The 23,730-nt window shown below is 41.4% G+C and overlaps 1 protein-coding gene across 2 annotated transcripts; it reads right to left on the bottom strand.

Annotated features, from left to right (window-relative positions):
• Window positions 1–190: 190 nt before the first annotated feature.
• sgms1a (sphingomyelin synthase 1a) lies at window positions 191–22,936 on the bottom strand. Of its 2 annotated transcripts, XR_013077821.1 has the most exons (7): window positions 22,661–22,936; window positions 6,927–7,807; window positions 6,712–6,829; window positions 4,829–4,982; window positions 3,794–3,960; window positions 828–2,764; window positions 191–793 (listed from the first exon to the last, which is right to left on the bottom strand). XR_013077821.1 is itself a non-coding variant. In XM_076743686.1 (6 exons), the coding sequence occupies exons 2-6, from the start codon at window positions 7,532–7,534 to the stop codon at window positions 2,588–2,590; spliced, it is 1,224 nt and encodes a 407-aa protein (XP_076599801.1). In that variant the 5' UTR covers window positions 7,535–7,807; window positions 22,661–22,936; the 3' UTR covers window positions 191–2,587. The 2 variants fall into 2 exon arrangements, 1 of the variants encoding a protein (XP_076599801.1); XM_076743686.1 differs by having other exon boundaries at window positions 191–2,764.
• Window positions 22,937–23,730: the final 794 nt, after the last annotated feature.

The raw sequence follows: 23,730 nt of genomic DNA on the forward strand, positions 1-23,730 counted from the left end.
TGGTCTTATTTATGCAACTCAATGTGTCCATCTGCTGGCTGCTCCAGGGTCTGCCATGACGTCATCTTTTGGCACAATGAGTCGACACAATGCAATCAGCTGTAAGAACCGTGTTAGGATGAATTTAGAAAGACACCGATAGTAAATCAGATACATTATAGTAAAATGTTTTATTCAAAAGTGTCCCAAGTAGAATCCTTTATCATACCTTACAAACATCTGGTATACGCACAAAAAAAAAAAAAAAAAAAAAAAGAGACAAGGTGGGTAAGAAGTTTACAGAGAAACACACAGGATAACCAAGTTTCATTTATTAGAGACAAAAAGAAAAATCCAACTAGATCAGCAAACAAAACAAGCCCAGCCTTCATCCTCGTCAAAGCTCCCGAACATTATTAGAGAGCCGTGTTTGGGCCATTGCTTCAAACGTCATTTCAGATCGAGATATGGCCGTATGCGAGGAGCCTGCTGTGCTCTTGAAAATTAACAAAACGTTCCTTCCGAGAAGTGAAATGATTGGAAAATGCTACAGAAAGGAGGGTAAGTCTGTGCTGTAATTTGTCTCAACATTTAAGACTGTTGTTGGCATTGAAAGGTATCATAAGCTCACATTAAAAGTAATGTTTTTTCCTCACCTCCTCCTTTTGACAGTGGTCAAAGAAATTAATCACAACATCAACGTTATTTGGATTTTGTATAACCTAAAGCTTAGTGCAGTTTTTCTTCATGACAGCTGATCAGTTTATTTTAAAATTTCACTTTCACATGAGTTAAATCTTTCCCTATAGATGAACTTGTGCAATATTTTACAGTTCAGTCAGTTACACAACGAAAAAAGTCGACATGTACAGTTTATGATTCGGATCATCAGTCAGGAGCAGTTCACATTCAAGGAAATCAATGTTGTCTTGTTTGCACACATATGGCCAGAGAGATCATGAGCTCTGTGCATCACGCTTCATCTTGTTTCCCACACACAAGTACCATGTTGAGTATTTGCTACTTCTACAAAGATCACTGTGGCGTCGCATTCGAGGAGGCAACGCCGAGGATACACCGTCTTCAGACTGGAAGGTAGCAGCTGGATTTAGCACAAGACAAACCATACAAAGCACGTACAGATGCATCACAGACATGCTCAAAAACGTTGCCTGAAGCTTCAGTATTCACGACTTTGGCGTTCCCTAAACTCAACACAAGTGTCACATCGAACATTTTCCTCAGGAGCTCATCACCGAAAAGGTTACAAGACAAGACAGCGATGAGGGTTTCAAATGGGACTCGATGTGGGAACAAGAGAGGGGCTCATTGTCTCCTGAGCAAAGAGATGCAGCGCTGATGCAAAAGAGTGTGAGGTCCAGGATAAATTAACGCTCCACCTCAGAGACATTTCTTATGCAATTTGCACTCAGGCAGTGATGTTTAGCAGATAATGCTGGAAAGTAAAAGGAGCAGACGTGGTGGAGTCCACCGTCAGCTGAGCATCAATGATCCATCTTTGAACATGGCTGGTGTTGATTAAAGACTGATTGGTAAAAATGAAATGTTACAGACATAAAAAAAATACAATTAACAGTCACTTCTTCTGTTAGAACAGCATTAACCAACTCAACACAAACTGACATCATAAAGCATCAATAAATAAACGGGACATTTCAGTCACTGCACGGAATTTTGGAAAAACCAATTTTCTGGTAAGGCTGGCGTAGTTGTTTTACATTCATGGGAATGAGACCGTTAACTAAGTACCACCTCGTACCGCGGTGTGGTCACACCCGCGGCAGAGAGACACAAGACACACAGTACTTGAACTGTTTTACAATCAAGCTAAGAAAGGCACTGGAATAATGTTATACCACATTAGATTCGTATGCTCTCAGTTATCCATCTTGAAAAAGGTAAAAATCTAAAAATCTTCTCTTGGACATCATTTGTTTTTGAAAAATAAAGTTTGACATACTTAAAAAAATTATTTTTTTGCACCTCTGACTCATTTTAGCAAGGACAGTTTACAAAAAGTAATTTGCTATAAAAAAAAAAAAAAGAGAGAGAGAAAAAATGCTTATGGCATTTTGGTTATCAAATAAGCTTTTCATTGACACCGTTTGCACTAAAAATCTCCTAAGAACATGAGGACATTAACTATGGTTTTGTGCAGAGGAGAAAAAAAAAAAAGGAATTGAGTCCTTATGGCCAGAAAGCAGATTGAGTTTGAGAAGTTTGTTGATATTTCATCGATCTGCTACAAAAGCAGAAACAGTTATGTGGCCCACGAAGAGGAAAAGACACAAAACAAATATAAATTAGTGCTCTGTGTTGACAAATACACCAGAAGAGAAAGAGGACGAGAGGAAACAAAAATTATAGTATACATATATCTATATATATATATAGATATATATATATATATATACACACGGAGGAAAAAAAAAATACTAGGTGGGTCACAGTGCTACCCATTTGGACAGGGATGTGTCTGATTCTAGAGGTGAAAGGACAGCGCGCTACATTTAACAGTGCCATCTTCCATGGGTAAAAACAGCACTTATGGAAGTCATAGTCCTCGCCTGCTTTGAAATGATGAGGGTCACTGGAGGTCCAGTTTGCTGTACTTCACACCGCGGTTCCACTGCAACGCCCGCAACGACAGCGGCAGCTGGTAGTTCCGAGGGACCATGCCGCTGACGTTCTCTTCACAGTATTGGAACAGTCTGTACCACCACACGCGGGAGAACGGGTTGCTCTGCGACGTCTCCTTCAGCGACTGCAACCAAAACACACAAATACTGTCAGCGGGCTAATTTCTTTACCGGTTAATTTTTGGTTTGAGCAATTTACTTCAAATTATTATCCAGAATTACTTATATATTATAGTTCTTCAGGGACCATTTCACATTGTGTCAGCTGTGCTTTCGGTTCCTAAAGCCCTCCACGTGGACTCCTTTACATACAGATAAGAGCAGGGAGTGGAACAGCCAAAATGCTGCACTTGAGAGCAACAAGCAAGAAATACTGTCTGTTGATTTGGCTAAGATGCTTCATCACACTCAGGCAAAAATCCTGTAAAGCCATAAATATTTGGGGAAATAAGCTTATTTGCTCTATTGCAAAGAGTTCACTGAGAAGATTGATATAACTCTTGTGCCAGTAAATTAAGCTGTAAGGAGCCGGTTAGCTTATGTTCGCGCGAAGACTGGAGCCGGGGACACACCGCTAGGCTCACTCTGCCTAAAAGCTTGTCTACCAGCTCTTTTACAGCTCACTAATTATCGCATCTTATCTCAAACCATACAAAAGCTAAACTGTAAAAACAACAGGGGTGTTATGTGCCAAACAATTACTAGTCTTTAAGATAAGATAATCGGCTTCTGGCTGTGGTTTCATAGTTAGCGTACCGATATGAGAGTGTTAGTGATCTTGTCATATAACTCTCGGCGACATAGCGAATAAGTGCATTTACAAAATAAATGTAGACCTGCTCGTTTAAAGGACATGGCTGCTTCACTATAAAAAGAATGATAAAGTCTGACAGTATATTTCATCATGTTGCCCAACCTTACATAGAAGATAGCATTCCAGATGGCTAACAAAGGAATGTGATGAATGTGCTTTGCAACTAGCGCTTTAGCAGCTAACAAAAAAAGTACAGATAGTCCTTATATTATCTGCACCAGGCCATCCTCTTTGTTCAAGCTCTGTGTGACCCAAGTACTGAAAGACAGGCTCCAGTTTGTTCCTGTGCACGAATGAATTAAAGCACAAGTTAAGTAGCATTAACTTGTGTTGCATTCACCTGCTGGTTGGCCATCGTGTGGTACCACCAAAACAGGCGTGTAGTGATGAAGTATGCAACCACCACATCCACAGTGTAGTGGTCATGTGCCAGAAGGATGCAGAAAATCCCCACAGCACTCAAGGTCCAGCAAAGCCAGTGGTACCACCAGAACCGCCTGGGGGAATCTGCCAGTTAAACATAGCAATCGAGCAGGGTTAATACACAAGAGACACACATCAGACACTCTATAACAGATCAACCGACTATAAAGAAGAGACTGAGCTGTGTTTAACAGCTAGGCGGGCCGCTAGGAAAACACACTGTTTTTGGCCTGAAAAGTTCCAAAGGTGGCTTTTCTGCAGGAATATTAGCCAACCACTCTGCCTTTCACCACTAGATGTCACTGCTGTATCAATCAGGCTTGTCGGCTCAACTCTGGTGGAAAAGCATTGCAGCAGGATGTGAAGCAGCAGAGGACTGCTGACTCAAAGTCTGCATGAGAAATGTAATAACGCCTATGACTTGACCAAGCAGTTCAAATGCTACTGCTTCTGACCCCTGAGCGCAGCGCTGGGTGAAAAAAAACACAAATACTTGAGATAATCGAAACGAGGAACAGAAAATGTGGTTATGTAACAGGGCAATGTCTGAACAGGCTGAGAGCAACATGTGACCAGATGTTTAAGAGGATAGCGCAACATTTCCTCTACATTTCCTTTGCATCTACGCTTTGTGGTGAGAAGTGTTGCCAAAGGGGAGCAGTACTACACTTTATCAGGGAGACGCAGATGGCACTGAAGTAGTGCTTTGGGTGACCATCTGCTTGGTCTCGGCCTTGAAAAGCACAAGGTTTAACAACACAGCCACCATTTCTGATGTGTATCTTTCTTTTGAAATCTGAACAGACATTCTACAGGAAGTGTGCATTGGATTACAGCAGACATGGTTTTCACAATGACATGCTGCAAAGAAGGTAAAACAAGCTTCATGTGGCTTAGAGGCCAAACTGTCCTGTATGTTCTTAAACTCTAGTAAAGACACAGTGGAACTTACACTCCTTGATGAAGAGGTATGTTAGTGTTAACATGACGGTGTGGCCACTATACAGATAATCTCCACACATTGTGTGGGACCCCGTGATTGACAGGCCCCCACCAGCAATCATCTTCATTATTCTCCTCATCTGTGCCTCCCAGTTCCCGAGAAGCTGAAAAAAAACCAGAGCCATTCATTACATCATCTTTAGATTATCAATAAAGGTACAATAACTGATAATATAACCGGTATATGCTAATGAAATATATGATGTGTAAGAGCAGGATGCAGAGGAGAGAGAGAGAGAGAATACAGCAGCACGACATGAATGAATCCAGACAGCAGTGTTCATTTTACCTCTGAATTACTTCAACTTTTTTCTTACAACACATAAAATTCTCTCTTACACTACAACACTGCAGGAGGATCTCAGTTACAGAGGTATCCTGACGCTTTACTTAACAAAACATTGTAATGTGGTGTTAAAATACATCTGTATCTGAAGTTTTTAGAGTGAAGGACAAATGTATTACAAGCAAAATGAAGTGGAAGCAAAAGCAAAAACACAAATTTACTGCATGAAGAATGGCCTCTGTCAGAGTGTAGAAGCACTCAGCACTAACAAGTATTGTAATGCGGTGGGGTATACTACACGTTTTGTAAATCATTATCTGGGAAGTAACCCTTAATTCATCAGATAAATCTAGAGTATCACAAAGATCTTCCCCCAATACTTCCTCTGACACATTAGTAACAGTATTGCTGAATTGAAAAGCAGCACAAAGCATAGATACTCATGTAAACTAGTCATTTGTTCATGTGAACATCCTGTAGTATTGTTCGCATTTGCTGCCACAGAAGGAAGCAGTTCAACATACTTATAGAACAGAGCATAAGGGTGTGGCAGTTGAGAGTGGTGGACGGGTATAACACGTGTTTCACTTCAACACTGGAGGCCACGGATCAGTACATGTCTGCAATGCTCAAAGCTTTTTTTTTTTTAAACCATGACGTTGAACTTGACTCACATTTGCCCAACACTCATGGTTTCACAGGCTTTATCTGTAACAGAAACTTTAGCTGCCTGACACTTGGTTGCATGTCAGATGAGCGTAGTTTTCCCAAACCAGTGTTTCCCATACATTGATTTATTTGTGGAGGCCCGCCACGATGTCAGCACTGACCGCCACATATTTTCTTTTCTTTCTTGTTGTTACTATTTAAAATGGGTAAAATGTTCTTTCATTGTCGAGCTGTGTGCCGAGCAATGATTCACTCAGCCCCTCCTTACTCCGCTCTCCTCTCTCTCATACATGTGACGACAGACCTGTGTGTGAACAGCCCCTCCTGTCCGTTGAGACTCTGAATCAAAACATAGTCATGCGCGAGAGGAAGGACTGTTGTTGGCTTTTCCCCACAGATAAGACGGTCGGTCAAATTCCTGAACAGAATCGATCCTGAGCTAATGAATGGTTAATATCAAGAACACGCCCAAAACTGACGCAAGTTAATTGATAAGTTTGTCTATGCTCTTAACACAACGCTGTGAATCCCTCAGACCCCCACCCTGCGGCTGCTGCTGCATGGTGGCTTTCAGTAAAAGGACATAAATCTGCTGTCCTAGCAGAGCAACTGCAACGTGACCTTATAGGAACTACAAAATGAGTGAAGCAAACACTCAGAGCTCCTCTTACTCACAAAAACATGGACATGCACAAATCTTCCAATCAGTGGTCAGCAGAGAGCACTCAGAGGCTTTCAGCTTACAAAAAAGACATCTCATTTTTGCTGAATTTGTCCATTCAGCACAATTGTGCCGACAGCAGTGAAGTACGAAAGAAGCCTTTCATGCTCAACCAAACTACAATGGCGCGGGAAATAAAAGTGTGTGTGTATTATACCTTTGGAGAGCATTTGAAGTGCATCCCGGGAACAGGCAGAGTGGTGATGTACATTGTAATACACCGGTACAGATAGAGCGTGCCCACAATGAAAAAGAACCGCCTCCCTATAATTGACCTGGGGAGAAAAGACAAAGAGCATGAATAATATGACTCTTTCATTTAGATGCAATTCAGATTTTAAAAGATATTTGGGTGAATAAACTACGCTGTACCTGTGCTTGAGCAGAATCCACTGTATGAGCCAGAGTCCCACCAACAGCATGCCATTAATCTCACAGATGGAGAAGGCCCACTCCACCCTGTCAAACAGGTCGAAGAACTTATCGGGCAGCGGTGGGGTATGCTCCTTTGGCGGTACTCTCTCGTGGACCACTGAAATGACGACAGTGGTGGTCACAAAGCACGCCACTGCGTAGATGAATGCTATGCCCGTCTTCCCCCACTCGGCAGGGAACGAGGAGCGTGTCTTTTCAATAGTAGGGATGGGGATGTGGACCATCTCCATCCTGAAGTCCTTCAATGTGCCATTCCTCTGAGGCTTGCCCGTTCCGTTAGGTATCCCACCAGCGTGCCCGTTGGCATGGCCGTTTTTGTGAGCCTCAATATGAGTCTCTATCCGCAGGGTCTCCAGTCGCTCCAACAGCTGCTGCCCGCCATCAGACGACACAAGCGACAGGGGATGCATCTGGAAATCTTCCTCGGTGAGCCTGAGCAGAGCAGGGCCGTCCGTCTGACGGAGAGCATCTATGTACTCCAGCATCCCCTCTTTGCTCAGCCAATTGGAGACGTCCTCTGCTGACCATGCCGCCACCTTCTTCATCTTGGCCAGGAGGCAATGTGGAGGATTAGGAGGGTCCTCTGACAAGAGGGGAAGGTTCACAAGAGGTTCGTCTGTCTATGGGGCAGCGGCAAGTCCTCCCCAGTTTTGGCACATGGTGTTTTCTTGCACCCAGAGGGAGCCCAGCCTCCTCTTGAAGTGATGGGGGGTAGGTAGTAGGGTCACTCAGGGTTAGGGCTAATAGATAGCAGGTGAACCACACTGGCCTCCTCTGGCTGCCCTCACCTCATCAGCTCTTCCCCACACACTGCACCTCTGTTAAAGCAAAGACAAAACAGAATGCAGTGATGACAACCACAGCCACTTTCACAACTGTACTGCATGTAGTCATGGACGATGCCTGGTCAGACCAGAGTGCCAGTTTGTAAGCTCTGAATTAATAATAGAGAAAAATCATCCATGAAACTACTTGAGGTCCATTTCAAAAACATGAAATATGAAATGAATAATTCATGTTCCAAAGCTTTAACAATAATACGCAACAGTAGGAGGACTCGATCGATCCACAGGTTTCTCTTCTTTGATCCTTAATGCCAGGAAACCTTGTCATACACCAGTGGCAACATTCAGAGATGATGTGCTCCTTTATACGTGATTATACATACAAGTGGAGAGAATCATTACTCTTCACCACAGAGCAAATGTCAGCATTCACAAGTCCTTCATGCACTGGCACTTTTGAAATACCCACATGAATGGGTTTCTGGTTCAAAACCACTATTATTAGACACCAGAGTGTAAACAGATCTAAAGTGAAGTGAAGGAAAAAGAAGTAATGGCTGGGAAGAGAAGAGAATACATGTACAATGAGCCAGTGGTTAATTATTCACATGATAAGCAGAATAGATAGGGCCAGGCTGATAAATCTTTATTGCTACCGTTTAAGTAGACTGCCATGTCAACTTTCCATAAAATTCAAGTTAACCAATTTTCTACCCAAAAGAAACAAAAGCATCTATGAACCTGTCTAATTCACTGTGTAGCAGCTAAACATAGTTTTTTCACATATCTCACTTCTCAGCTTTAACTTGCAGTGTGTAACACTGTGTGTTTCTCGTCCAGGTGTCAGGCAACAGCCAAGGCACAGCGTCAACGAGGAGGTGAACTCACAGCATACCATGCGTTTGTTTACAGTCCGCGATGTCGACGGTGGACACAGGGTGGCCCGCTTGTGTTCAGGGGAGTGTGTGGTGCAGCTGGAGGCAGGCTCTGATCTACTACATGCATATGAGGAAAGAGGGAGGATGGGAGGGAGGCGGACTGCAAGGAGGAAATCATAAATCTGAGTGAAGGTCAGCACTCAGCGCTGAGACGGCCCCACCCCTTTGGCTGGCCCGCAGTCAGACCCCAGCTCAGTCGGCTCAGCTAAGGCCGATAGCAGCTGAACACACTGGCAGGCTGGCTGGTTGGCAGGACAACAAACTGCACATCAGTACCTCGCCTCACCTCGGCTCAGCTCAGAGGCCTGTTCATTTAGGCCAGCAAAACAGGGCCAAAGAAATGGGCTATGCGCTGGGTCATCTACAACTCTGACAACACCTGGCATCCCATTTATTCCTGCTGAGGTCTGGAGATCAGTTTGACCTAACAACACCACAATTCCAATGAAACATGAAAACATTAAAGAGCAAGTGTAAAAACAAACATATGGATAGCATGCAAACAGCACAGCGTGAGAGTCCTGATTGCAACATCTTAGCTACGTGACAACCCAGCTGTGTACCTTCACATAGTGTGAGAGTGCAGAGGAGAGCATTATTTAGTAGAAATAAGGAGAAACAGAGACACCGAGCAGTTGCATCAATGTGTTAACAGTGCACAAGTCAGACACATCAGAGATTAGCTGTTGTGGCGTCAGCTGTGTGCTGAAGACCTTTGGTCTGCGAATCAGCTTACAGCCAGTTTGGTGAAGAAATAATCTCACTCGACTGGACTGGGAAAAACAAACTAATCCTGAAACTAATACACTAACCTGTATTTAGTCAGGTATCTGAATACAGCGGGCTCAGAAATCCCACAAATCCTGCATATGAGGGCTTTTGTCATTTGTACATGAACATTTCATAAAATGTTCATATCCACTTTGGCAGTGGAATGATGGAAAGAGTGTGACGGTGCTGGACCTCGAGAAAATACAAGTACCTGGAGTACATACTATGCACTGTATGCACTGAATCATTTCCATTGGCTGTAACCCGACCCTGCCATAACACGAGGCTGTGGAAAACACATTTTTCATGTCATCGCCTGATGACCAAGCGGCAGGGCTTTGATAAAAATGTGTCCACCACAAGCAAAACAGATGGAAATCTGATCAAGAGTGAAAGTATTGTTTGAGGACAGAGAACTACAGAAACAGAGGAAAGTCTGGAAATGCTTCCGTTTTACGATGCTGAGGATTTTGATACAAGATAAAACATCGAAGCTGCTCCTTAAACAAAGGACTTTGACCTTGAAAGCCTGTTTGTTTCCCATCAGAACTTCAATAAATATGACATCACCCCAGAAAGGCCACACGGATAGGCTCCTTACGTGCAGCGAGGCTGAAGAATTCATTTTCAGAGCAGGAAATTCTATTGTTGTATGTTTACTTATTTTTGTAACCAAGCTCCTACTTACAACCCTAACATCATTCATTTCAGGATGTTTAAGGTGTTGAGAGAAGTGGCTTTTTTTTTCTTTGGGACTTTACATATACTTACATTGAACTTCCTGTAGACTTACCCTAACCATAACCGCTACTTGCCAAACCCTGACTCTGACGTTAACTGTGACCTGAACCCATGTCTTCATTCTAAAATTTAATGATTTAAGTTATGGGGTTCAGCATTTTGGATGCCATAAATATAAAAAAAACACCACACAGGGGCACACAGAGGTGAACTTTGAATCGCTACAATGCTGATACAGCAGAACAGAGTTCACACTTGAAGTGATAAAAGCAGCTATAGATCCATATAGATCAGCACACAGGGGAGAGCTTTTCACAGGAGGATAAGCTTTGGGCCCCCTTCTTGAACCACATGCCGGGCAATATAGCAGACTTAGCATGTAGAGGTCACTGCAATATGGATTGGCGCCCAGTTTGAACCTTTGTTTTGCTCTAATGCTCTGTCTCAGGTGTTGATTTTGTTTCATTGATCTGGCTACACATTCCCTGTTCCATGTATAATGTCTAAACTGTACACTTAGAACTATCCATGTAAGGTAGAATTGTTATATTTTGTGTTTGTTTTATTTGTAATTCCTTCTCCCCCTTTTTTTTTTCTTCTCTTCCTGTGTGCCATTCTGTTTGTGTGATATGTTTTCACCTACCTTTGCTATCATGTATGTTCTCTGTTCTGTGTCTGCTTTAAAATATTAATGAAATATTGGATTAAAAAAAAAACACAGGAGGGAGCTGACTTGATGCTGAGAGCACACAGTGGTGCTACTTTCGAAACGGTTTGCTTTCTCGAACGCTGCTTTCATGTGCAAAGCACAGTTTTCTCGCTTTAATCATGCAAATTTGGCTATTAGAAAGACCGTCAGCACAGCGCAGGTGTTTGCAGATCTTGGTGTATGTAAGTGCGTTTGTTACAGCTCGCATGGGCAAATCTTTAAATCTTTCAGGGACTCTGGACTTCATTTCTTTATTTGCAGTCTTGCTGCTCTCATTTGTTTGTTTCAGTTGTATGATGTTATAATGGCCCACCCTGTGTTTCACATTGAAATGCTTGTTTGTTATTACACAGAACACTAATAATTTAGCCCAGTATCTAAATTCAGCATTCATGTCAATTGCACTTGACATGACTGTACGCACTTCCCCAGAGAAATTTAACCGGCATGCAATTATTTTAACATCACTTAACATTGATTTGTTAGAATCATTATTTGCCCAGTGTAGGTTGGCTGAGCACATATCTCTCTTTTATCATGCCTGCTGCACATGCAGACAGTGAAGGTATGCTGACAGGTGAGTAGTTTAGTTCAAAGTGCTACCACACCCAAAGTCTTTTTGGCATACAACAGTCACCTCCCGAGGGCTTGAGGAGAGGCTGTAAAACGTTTGTAGTTTGCAGTCAGCTGAATTCATAGATTTGTAGATAATAATAGTGACAAAAACAGACTCAAGCCACCTCGGTACATATTAAACAATGATGGTGATAATATTTGTTCAGCTTGATGGGTAAAGCACTGGCTTTCCATGCCGGGTTTCACATCTAAAGTCAACGAATGTAACCTCAAACTGGTTGAAGCTGATTATGGATTCTTCTATTCTAAGTGAATAATCTATTGTTCTTAAACAGGTAACACGGCATCAGCATAGCATGGAGGAAACAGACACCAAACATGACAGAAACATCAATACCATCAACATCATGTCAAAGAAGGACAGACCTCCGGAAACATCTTGGTGAAGCAGCATTCAAAGATGCAACACAGCTGACACATTATCTGCATAGATCAGACCTTTGTGGGAGTTCATGTCACCACTTCCTCTTTTTTACACTTGTATGCTGTATACACCTAAATCCAGCGGAAGTGCCACCACAAATTTAAAAACGAATAAGAAAGCGTATTATTTTAATAAGGTAAAAGCACCAGGAGCAAGACAGCTAAATTAGTGAGGCTCACTTGAGAAAGTGACTGATTTGAAAACGTGAGACTGTATCATATGAACATTACAGCAACTGCACTTTTCCCCCCATGCAGTCATTTTTTCCCTGCAGAGAGTTTGGTGGAGCCAAGGGGAGGGTAAGGAATTTAGCACAAGTACATGTGACATCACCAGAAAAATATCCCACCCAGGAGCGACAATATGTCAAGGCGACACAAACATAAACACACGCCATCCGTAGCCCATCTTTAGGCAGCCAGAGTGGTGCTGAATGACTCATTCACAACGGCTCTGAACGGCCTTTCAAAGAAGAGGCGAGTCAGATTGAGTATGACAACAACACAGAGCGATGTTAAAACCAAACTGCCTCAGCTATGAGTTTCATCTCGACATGCGGTAAACAAACATTCACTTGTGTGAGTAGCAACCCGGACGTACTCTTTTTTTTTTTTTTCCCCCTCTCTTAACAAAACTGTTGGCTTATATACCTGATCACAGGCCTGGAATTAAATAATTTTCAGGGCCGTTCAGGTATAGTTTATTAAGTTTATCAAAACTCTAATCTAAATGTTTGCCTTTTCCACAAAATGCTGTGTGACAACTCATTACATTATTGTATATCTTAACGATAAAGTCTATAAATGGGCAAAGGGTTATCAAGATTAATCTGAACGAGTTTCAACGCCCATGCAACTATTAGCATTTGAGTCGGAGATCATGAGAGCACTTGAAACACTTTCCTAGACATTAAACATTAAACACAGCAGCTGACAGAGAGAGGAGGTCATATACAGAGAAAGATCAGCTGCTTCTGGGTGAATAGATGTTAATGTTACTTGTAAATAGGGAAGCTTAAAAAAAAAGGCGACGAGAATGCTGAGCTTTCGAGTTCATCGGGAGTCATTGATAACACCATCGAGCACTTTGTGTTCAGGAATGTAGTTTAAGAAGCACGTACGCAAGGTTTCTTCGGAAAAAACAGGGTGCGTCTCCTGAACCAGTCGCTGGTGAGTTCAGATTTTAACTAGCAGTTAACTAGAGGGAGAAATCCGACACTACTCTTGATGTTGCGGAGACACTGGGACAAGTGAGTCTGCTTATTTGCTGCATCAAATGTCGTTTTAAATGGGAAAAAGGGCACAATGACCAGGGCGTGCCAGACTGGCCGTGTGGCAGAAGGGGCATTTAGGCCACACAGTGGGGCTTCCACAGCACGGTGTAATTCCTGCCCTGCTGATCTGAAATTGAGTTTCACAGTAGAGGGCACCTGCGCAACACAACCTAGTACTTGTGTTCCTAAATTCCCTCGTCCTTCAACAGCCCAACAGCATTGGCCTCAGAGGGAAGAAGCATTGTTTTCTGACCTGTCACCACCCTCTGTTTTTTAGTTTCCGCCTCCTCCTACATTCTCCTCCTTGCCTGCATGATCGGGAGCCAGCACCTATTCATTGTACTTTCTCCCACTCTATCTCTATTCCTGCACATTTGTTTCATTCTGTGATGTCTTTTTTGGTTGTTGTTGGCCTTTAAAACACTTACAACTTGTGAGAATTGAAACCTCCTGGTTGGAAACAATGGCTTCCATCAAATTGGCAGAGGTACACATATATTCCTCTGTGCCATGTAAACTTGAAAACACTATATATTGTTACCACTCCCATATTTTACATTTCCCCATACTAGGTTGCTACTTTCTGTATTTCCCCTTGTTTCAATTGTTCATATTTTTCAATATTCCTTGTTTATATCGTTTATATTGCTTGTTTGCTATTTAATGTATTTTTTACTGATGCCCTCTATTTTTTGCTATCCACTTTGCTGCTGTAATACTGGAAATCTCCCCACTGTAAGGAATATCTTATCTTATATAAATATTAATGACATGTGAGGACAGATATACAGTGACAGAGCCTCAACACACAAGACACAAGCACATGCAGACACGTCAACCGGAGGCATGTTATAGTTGGCCTTGCCGGTTTTACCACGTCTTGTGGAAAATGTAGCTAATATCTGACAAGTACAGTACACCTCTTACGTAATATAAGAATCACTGAACACTCAGGGACCAGGAGTCATCATAAAGGCTTTTCACAACAACATGTCTGTGCTTGAGCTGGTTGCTGAACCAAATTGCAAATTATTCCAGTGTTTCCACCAAGAAACCCATCATAAATGCAAAGTGATGTCAGCACCACGCAAAGCTAAGCTAATTTCTAGGCAACTAGAAGCAAAGAGCAGCAAGGAGAGCTTTGACTAGATATTAAATGTCATTCAGCGACCCTTGAACCAAACATATGCTCTGCAGGTCATGAGGTTGATCCTCAAGAGAAATTCAAAATGAACTGGAAAGTTGCAAAGCTATCGTGTACATGACCACAGGTGCAGTGAATACAAAAAATGAGAAAAAAGAAATGTGATTACAAGAGAACAGAAAAGGTAAAGACAGCACAATGATAAAAACGGTATCAGTTTTGTCTTGCTGGATACAAGCTGATAAATAAATTGAGCAGGTCACTCACTGCATTTATAAGGCATCCATGTTTCACATGCTATGCCAGTTGCCATCAACTACCACAGTCGATCATGAGTTTATCTAACTGTATGCAAGCAAATGAGGTAGAACTGCAACGACTAGTCGACTATTAGTCGATCAATCATTCAACAGAAAAATAATCATTAACTAATAATTGATAGAGATGCACCAACAGCTGTATCAATATCGGGTCCAATGCTGTGCTCATATACTCATGTTTGTTATCGTAAAATTACTCCAATACAATCGCATGCTACCATTTTACAGCAACGCGGCATTAACATCTCATCATTTGAGCAGTTAGGCAAAGGACGAGCAACGTCAGAAGCAAATATTCAAAATTTAATGAAGTTTGAATTCATTAAATTCACCTCACCATGGAAATCTGTGAGAAAAACGGAGAGGGGTCTTCAGGAATTTGTCAGTAGTTGATCAGTCATGTGAGTTAAATGTTGGCCGTATCTGAACTTGTTTGGAAAAAGTGGTTCCATCCCCCGTTAAATGCATTCATTCTTTTTCGAAAAATGTAAACATCACCTGAAGTGAGCCTAAAAAAGCTTTTTTGGATTTTGCCATTTCCGTCACCTTTTCCCAATGAACAAGTCGATGGAAACACGGCTGCTAATGCTTCTCATATCTGATATATCTTTGCACAACAAGCGAACAATGTCAGTGACATAAAAGCCAAAAGCCCCCCCCCAAAGAAACTGTTCTGAAAAGGAATGCTTTGCCATGTCCCTGCCTTGTCTCCTAAGGGTGTTGTCCTTGTTTTTCAAAGAGTAGTATCCCTTTACAGGTATTTTACCTGGTGAGACAAACTGACGATGGGTGAACACCACACTCTCACCTGTATCCCTTTACACCTGGTATACAAATACCTCACAGGAAGACAATGCAAGGCCAGTATTTACACAACTGGGTCAGCAGTGGTTTGAATGAAAGACTGCATGGTTAAAAGTAACCATATATGCAGTATATGATTGTACAATATACAATGGTTCAGTCCTATTGTATAAGTGAGTTAATATACAGTACTTACACCAAGCTTTATGAAGTATGGTGCTATGGCTCCTCCTGCTATTTGTAAGAAACTCTTCATAATCACGTTCATAATCAGTACACCCTTCGTGAAAATCCCTCATAGACCTTAAGCAACTTTGGTTAAGCACTATAAACGTCTAAGATGCTCAGTTACCTCAGTGTGTCTGTCTATCTTCGTTTAACTGTTTGGGAGGGACAGACTAAATGATTAAAACAGTGTTTGGCTTGAGTGAACACACAGGAGATGAATAACAGGCTTGGAATGTGCAGCATTTTAGAGATTAAAAGGGTCAGCTCACCTAAATCTCACACAGACACACAGAAAAACATTTTACCACTTACTAACCATGCAGAAAGTTTCTGATTTACATGTCGAGGCTTCGCATTTTCTACCTCTAAGATTTCTGCCACCAAACACAGTGTAGCAAAGTAACTAAATTCATTACTAAATGGCACCAAGTGAATCGCTTTACAGAAAAGTCTCTTAATAGGACACCTGTCTTGCTTTAATCTGACTTTATATGATCATCATTTTCTTGGGTCTTAATTTTCCAATTGTGCTTTGATATTTTACTGTCATCTTGTGTGGACCTTTACCTCTTTACTTTGAGCAATAACAATAAAACAAAACCTTTACTTCTGTCTACATGCTCTTCATGCTTGTAAATCACAAGAGTTTACAGGGCACAATAAATCTTATCAAAACCATTCACGTGAATTTATTGACGATATGTTTATACTCTGAGTATGTATAAAAACAAACGAATAAAGGTCGGTGAAACTGTAAGATTGTAGAAACCAACATGGCGTTAGAGCCTTAAGCAAGACCAATATCAATATTAGAACCAATCCAGATTGGTCCGACACCACAACTGCCTTGAAAAGTAAATTAGAATCAGCACAGGCATGAAGTTTACAATGTAAACGACACCTACACTTTAAGTTCTGCTTTCACATTTAGTTTTCAATAGTGAAGACATGATGTTTAATAACTTCCAATGCTGCCCACAGTGTGTTCTTCACTGTGCGGCTTCATTTAGCAGCAGATTTCTCATCCCTTCAAGGAACAATGATCCACAGGGTTCGATCAATATATGTGGCATGTTGACATGTATACATGAAACAATTAACAGTTCCTTGAGACAATTCCGAGTTTGTTGTGACAGAATGTACACATATCTTAGATAAAAATCACTACATTTACAAGGAACATGAAAGCAGTCTTGGTTTGACTACGGTTAAGCTATTAGAGAAGTCGTTGCACTATCACACAAGCTACCAAGGACAAGAAAAATCTATGAAACTGAGAAATTTCACACTGAGGTCTGATGACGGCCTTGACTGAGTACAGTTACTGTTAAGTAGGACCACAGGCAACGAGGCCTGATATTTCTTTTTTCAGTCAGGGAATAATCAATCTGCTAGCCATAACAGCTGACTACAGAGGCTCCAAAACGTGTATTATATAACACCCTCCTACTACCTAGGAATTTTACACTTCTAATTTTATCAGATAACCACAGTTGTAGTGGAAGAATGAAATTTGCATTCCAAATAGGATGAAAAACAAATACCATTTCAGTGCAGGGCCTTTAAAGTGTCACTGAGCTGTGGTCATAACTCCATGACATACAGTGTTGGTTTAAATATTTTCACTAAAACTGGCTTGTTCTATTCTTTTGCAATGTCTGTTTTTAATTTCAAACAAGTGACTATACATGGATCCCCTTATCATTCATTCCTAAATCGATGAAGTTAAAGTTGATAAAATGTTACAAGGGCAAAGGCAACATTTTATTTATTTTACTGTGTTACAAAACCATTAAACTGATCTGGCATTACATGTTATTAAGAGGACAAACTCTAAAATGCTTAAAACTCCAGGTCAAAAAGCGCTTCATCATGCAGACCTTAGCCACTCTGCTATCACAGAACAATACTATGTCCAGGCAGTCTTTTAATTAACAGACCAGAGAACATGGATGGCTCTGGAAGAAGTCTCAGGGGTGCTGAGCTGAATGGCACAACAACAACCACACTAGTAGGTGCTACCTGCTAATGAGGAAACCACCTGCAGCTTTGAGTCACTTAGTAGGATGTCAGGCCTTCACAGCCCCCCGAGCACCAATGCATAACTTTCCTAGCATCTCTGTTCAGCTGCACGTGGTGCAGACACATCAGAAATGATATCTAGGATAGCACCCAGGGGACTTGTCATCAACAGGGAGTAATTACTGTGCAGCACAGCACTTAGCCCATCTTTTCATAAATCAGCTGTCCAGACTGCAAAGGTCTTTGTCAACAAGACTGACAGACTAACCGATCTGCAATGACATTTCATGTTTGAGCAGAAACATGCAATTTCCTAGCTGTGTTTTTGCATAGCTGACACTAGAAAATTCTTCTTCCACATGGCATAAATGTTGCAGTTTACTTTCTTTCACACAACACAGCTCACAAAATGCAGGTCCTTCCTGGACTGAATGTGAACCATACAATTTAAAACACCCTGACATCACCTGAGGACTCTCTTTTGGCCAATGCTTTGGAATTTTTGAGACCGATATGCTGTATTTCAGGAGAAATAACTTGCACAGTACACCGAGTTCTGGCCCTTGCTTTCTTGTTTCTCTGACCTGTGCAATCTTTCATGAAGATGCCATCCATTGTAGCCCGTTTATGATCACATTTGATGACCTCAAAGCTCCATGGCACTGTACGAAAAGCCATGGTCTTCTCAAGCAAAAACTTCACATAACTGCAGTAATAATGCTAAAATTTCTCAGAGGGAAACCTTATACATATGACTTCAAGTACAGTAAATGTTTCCAACTGTTTTTTGCTTCAGTCATGTTATTTACACATTATACACACTGTCACATTCGAAAACCATGAAGCATAAAGTAAGCTTGAAGGGGGTTAGACAAATGGAGACAGGGCAACACCCAAAACCACAGACAACATCTTATTTTTTCATGTATAGTTACAAAGTTTACTTCCATTTCGGCTGGAATTGAGCAATGTTCAACATCCTCACATGGATATACAGTAAATTAATCCAAGTACCCTCCTACAACAAGATTCCTCTACTACACATGAGCATAGGAAAGTTTTTCTACACCAAAGATGCACATTACACTATCAGCAGACATTGAGTTGGGTGCAGTTTCAAGTTGCTGTAGTAAAAAGGATAGTACACAATCTCTCACAGGACTCCCCCGGACCTTGCTATATTATATATTTAGTGTCTCTTTCACTTTCACACTTTGTACGTACGTAATTTGGTTTTAATCTTTTATCTTCGTGGCTTTCCTTCAAGGACAGTTGTGGACACAAAATGACACACGGGCCTGCCAAAGTCACAGCATCTACCCTCAATATAGCATCATGTTGCATTTTACATTTAAAATAGGGCAAAATATGCAAAAATTAGGGCAGGAGCAGGTCTATGGTAATAAGGCTACCTGAACTATAGTCACACTGGTGTATCATTGACTGCATGTGTACCAAACACCCAGAGAAACTTCACACAGGAATGCAAGATGAGAAGAGTTACTCAGAACAAGTCAGGACAGGGGGATACCTAGCTCAGTTTTAAGCAGGCTAGACAATAGCACAAGGAGCCAAATAAAATGACAATAACAACTTAAACGCTGCTCTTCTGTCCCACAGGGATTATCAAATTTTAATCTCATAATTTGACAGAATTTCTTTTCTGAAAAACACAAAATAGGCTACATGAGAGCGCCACTAGCCTAGATTGCCAAAAAGCAGTTATAGGCCACAGGAAACTGGGACATCATGTGAGTGGCAGTAAAACTTCATGTGTTTCTAATTATGGCAGAAACAAGATTGAAGCCATTACATATTGTTTCTCTGGAGGCAGACCTATGATGGAAATCAAATGATCAATTGCTGTTAGCTGGGACAAACACTGTAATGCCATGCGCTGGAATAACAAACAGGCCAAGGCCATTGGGTAATAGCATCGCTCCCTGGTTGTGACTATTGAGGCTCAAATACACAGACACACACATTTAGGAATGTGTGATCATTTTAGAAAAGACTAGTATGCATTTCGAGAGTCAAATGTGCATCAGTGTCAGAATGTCAGAACACAGTGTTTTCCCATTAGGCATTTGAAGCCATTTTGATGAGAAACCTGTTTAAAAACAAACTGACAGGTGACACAAAAAAATAAATGGTGGGGGAATTTGCCAGGAACCTACACACTGCATCAACAGCAATGTTTTAATGAGGAAAGCTTTGATCCAACAGTGATCTTATTCAGCCTTTGTCAGGCAAACAAACATTGGCAGACAATGCAAATTTTGTTGGACTTGGCAGTGACGTGTAATTTTGCCTCGACTTGAAATTCAATTCGATGGTAAGTACAGGTGCTCAGTTTACATTCAAATCTATGGAGGGGACAGTCAAAAAATACAAGACAAAATAATATATGCATCTGTGTGGTGGAGACAAAAAAGACAAATGGCCCAATGTGGACACTTTAGAATCTAATGCTGACCACTGAATGTATATACCTCCTTTATTGAATCTATTTGTGTCAACTGAATGGAGTAGAATTTTTTTTTTTTTTTTTTTTTTTGTCTTATACCTAAAAAAGGTGAGATGAGATCATTTTAATTATGGTGCTCTCTGTAGTGTTAGAAACATCCATACTAATGTAGCTTTAAACTGCTGTGCATATAGGTAACATAACTTCTCAATTCTATTGTAAGATTTTGAATTGAGAATCTCATTTCAATAAAGTTTGTTGCCCATTTATCTTTAATTATTGATTTAAATCTTTAGCAAGTTGACAAGAGTCATAATACTTGCAGAGCCGATACTTTCTTCTGAGTGTTAGCAAACCATTGCTATTGAGGTATTTAGGAAGTTAACCACTACCTCAAACTCACCTTTACGAACACCCAAAATATATTCAGTTGACGCTCACAGTGTATCTTTACAGACCACAGCACATAAAATAAAAACCTGTATGCATGAGTCTCGTCTGTCTCCCTCATCCTGTCCTCTTGACATCTGTGTCTGTCCTAATTTCCTGGCATTCAGTTTCTCACATTTTGCCTCCAAAATCAAGATCAGACATTTACACAGGCTGACACTAACAGGGGATACAGATGAGTCCAAACATCACTGAGAGGGATGCTAATAATATGGAAGGATGTATGTGAAGCTCTGATTAACTGATCAGTCATATCCATGCAAGCCATGCTGTTTTCATTCAGAAAAGCTACACCTCGCTCTAATGTCATTAAGTAATCTGCAGCCTGTGGCCATAACAATACCTCCACAGAGAAACAGGAGTGTGTGCTCAACCCAGAATTAGAAAAACATACTGTTTTGTTTTGTTTGAATTCAAATATAAAACTTTATGAAGATTACTTAATGACATAATAGACTTTACCAGTACGCATTCTCTGAAGACAACCGTGACAGGAAAGCACTTTTCAAGGCCAGGGGAAGTTGATGATTCAAGCTACTATTGGTGAAAACGTTTGGCCGTCAGCTGAGACAGTTTTCCAAGGCTGAATCAGAGCTGAGCCTGCTGCCTACAGAAAACTCATTGTTTCCAGTTGTTGATAGTCTGACATGCTTTGCAATGAGGCTTCCTCTGCAATTGGGTGAGATGCTGTGCTAACAAGAACCTCCATTGACTCAGTTCAACATTTCCCTCCCGACACTCACTGCAGTCACAGTGTTGAAAAGTTGCTTCCTCACCAGTTCCGTCACGCAGACATCTCCCTGCTTATTTCGACCACCGTCTCTGTTGGCTCATCTGTCTGACCAGTGAGTTGCACTGTGGCCTTGGTGGATGTTGGGTTAGCAGTCATGCACAGCAGGTCCTCCTAACAGGGCTGATGTGTCTTTTTCCAGCGACACAACTGTGCAAACACATCTGTGATCACGTTTGCACCCATTTTCCAAAAGGGGAAGGGACGTATCCGTAACACTTCAAGGAAAACAGGACTAAATGAGGCCACCCGTACCACCCTCTTCTTTAGCGAATACACGAGGCAAAACAGATCCCAAATCGACCGTGTCGAGAGACGCCGGGCGAAATAGAGACACAAATGTTTGCCTACATTAAAGCTTAAGCTTAATATTTCCAGAAAAACAAAGCCAGGGATGGCTTAGCCGGCAATATAACGTTATTCGGCGATTCATTGTAGTAGGCACACCTGTGAAATAGCGTTACATCAAAATCATGGCTGACACAGGTGGTTTTAACATCCTAAAAACACTGCTTTCATTCACATTAAGGCCTCGGCAGCCACTGTATAGTGTGGCTTAAGAGCTTATAGTCTGACCACCTAAAAATAGACAGGCAAGCTGGCGTCTTCAGTAGTGTAGCTAGCTAGCACGCTAGCTAAAATTCAGCGTCCACTGTGGTCGTGTATTCGTAGCGCGATTTGGGGTTAGCTGTAACGGTTAGCTACATGACTGTAGATTGGAGGGCTGAAAAAATGTTTGTATTTTACGTCCTGGTCTATATTTTACGCAGCTCAGCATTTTGCTCGAGTTTAAATCCACACGGTGCTAACGGAGTGTAGCTTCCCTGCCAATCACGCTGGATCAGAATTAACGATAACGGGGAATGTTTTGTCGTCAACTGGTGAAATATTTCAACACAGTGCCAGTCAGCAGCATAGCTAACTGTATGTTTGGCAATAAATACGTAAAAAAAAGTGGTCTGACAAATATGTTATACCGACACGACATAACATTTGTTACAATACAAGTGTCTGACTCAGAGTTTGTGTTACAGCATCAGACATTAACTAATAACAGTTACCTTGCCACGACTTGGACTGTTAACTAACTAACCTCACTGAGAGGGCTGGACGGGAAGCTAGGTCTGCTTTCCACAAAAGACTAATAAAGATGTGTGTAATGTAATTACCTTGTCTTCGAAATGTTGCGGGACTTCTCTTCAAATTGTAGTGGCTTAGACCGCAATGTGGTACGAATCCCTCTGTAAGTCTGTCCGGTGTTTTCATGGATAGGCGGTTTGTGACTGGAGAAGCGGGGAGTTCCCTTCACACCGTCACCCGTGCTATCTTCAAGTACAATCAGAAATGTTTCGTCGCACGATGACAAAAGACGGACTGAAGCGTAATGGGTGGCAGCAACACACTCGATTTCTTAACACAAAAATGTCGCTATCGACCACGCATATCTTAGCATATTTAATTCACTTTATTTAGCAAACGAATGCGCGACCACATATATGAAACATTGTATGGCTGACGTCGGAGCACAGGAGGAGCCTTTGAATGCAGCAACAGTGACAACCACGCAGAAAATGCATCGTTGGAACAGCACAAGCCAACCCCCCTCACTCAACTGAAGCCATCTATTGGTGAAGGGTTGAGCACACCGAATGGATTACTGACATCACAACAAAAATAAAATCTCAGATTACTCAAAGTACTGATTGTTTAGCTCAATAAACCATCAGATCAGACAGCTAGCATGAAATTGCACTGCATAGTTTTGTTGTGAGGGCTTTATCAAAGCTCAAGGAGTGAAAAGACATTTCAATGCTCACTTCCACTAATTTTATTTGTCTTTCATGCTTCATGCTTCAAGTGAGCTGGCATTTCTTATCTTGATAACCACTGAGTACTTTTTTTTTTTTTGTTTAGTCTGACAGAACATTCACTGTCTCTTCATATCAGCCTTAACTGATATGTGACTCCATCAGGGATCAACAGCCAATCCACTTGATTCATCTCTTAAAACATAATCTGTTTAGTTTGAAACAGCCCCTTTGCAATGTAAAGCATGACTGCCACCAAGACCTGCACCTCACAGAATTGTCTCCAACTAACATGAGATTTTTTGTTTTAGGCTCTGACAAATCCTAAAAATCTTTACAACCAAGCACAGGCCATGACTTTTATCCTAAAATCCTACTACAGCAAGCGCACAGTTTTTGATTGGCTCCAGGAAAATAGGCCAGATCATCCC

The sequence above is a fragment of the Chaetodon auriga genome, chromosome 11, assembly GCF_051107435.1.
Source record: "Chaetodon auriga isolate fChaAug3 chromosome 11, fChaAug3.hap1, whole genome shotgun sequence".
Taxonomy (NCBI): Eukaryota; Metazoa; Chordata; class Actinopteri; order Chaetodontiformes; family Chaetodontidae; genus Chaetodon; species Chaetodon auriga.

What these genes read in the sequence shown, in the direction of transcription:
- sgms1a (XM_076743686.1), bottom strand. Translation starts at nt 7,534, where the DNA reads ATGAAGAAGGTGGCGGCATGGTCAGCAGAGGACGTCTCCAATTGGCTG. An exon ending in TGGATTCTGCTCAAGCACAG is followed by an intron (nt 6,830 to 6,926) that starts GTACAGCGTAGT and finishes TTTTCTCCCCAG; the next exon opens with GTCAATTATAGGGAGGCGGT. An exon ending in ATACCTCTTCATCAAGGAGT is followed by an intron (nt 3,961 to 4,828) that starts GTAAGTTCCACT and finishes TTTAACTGGCAG; the next exon opens with ATTCCCCCAGGCGGTTCTGG.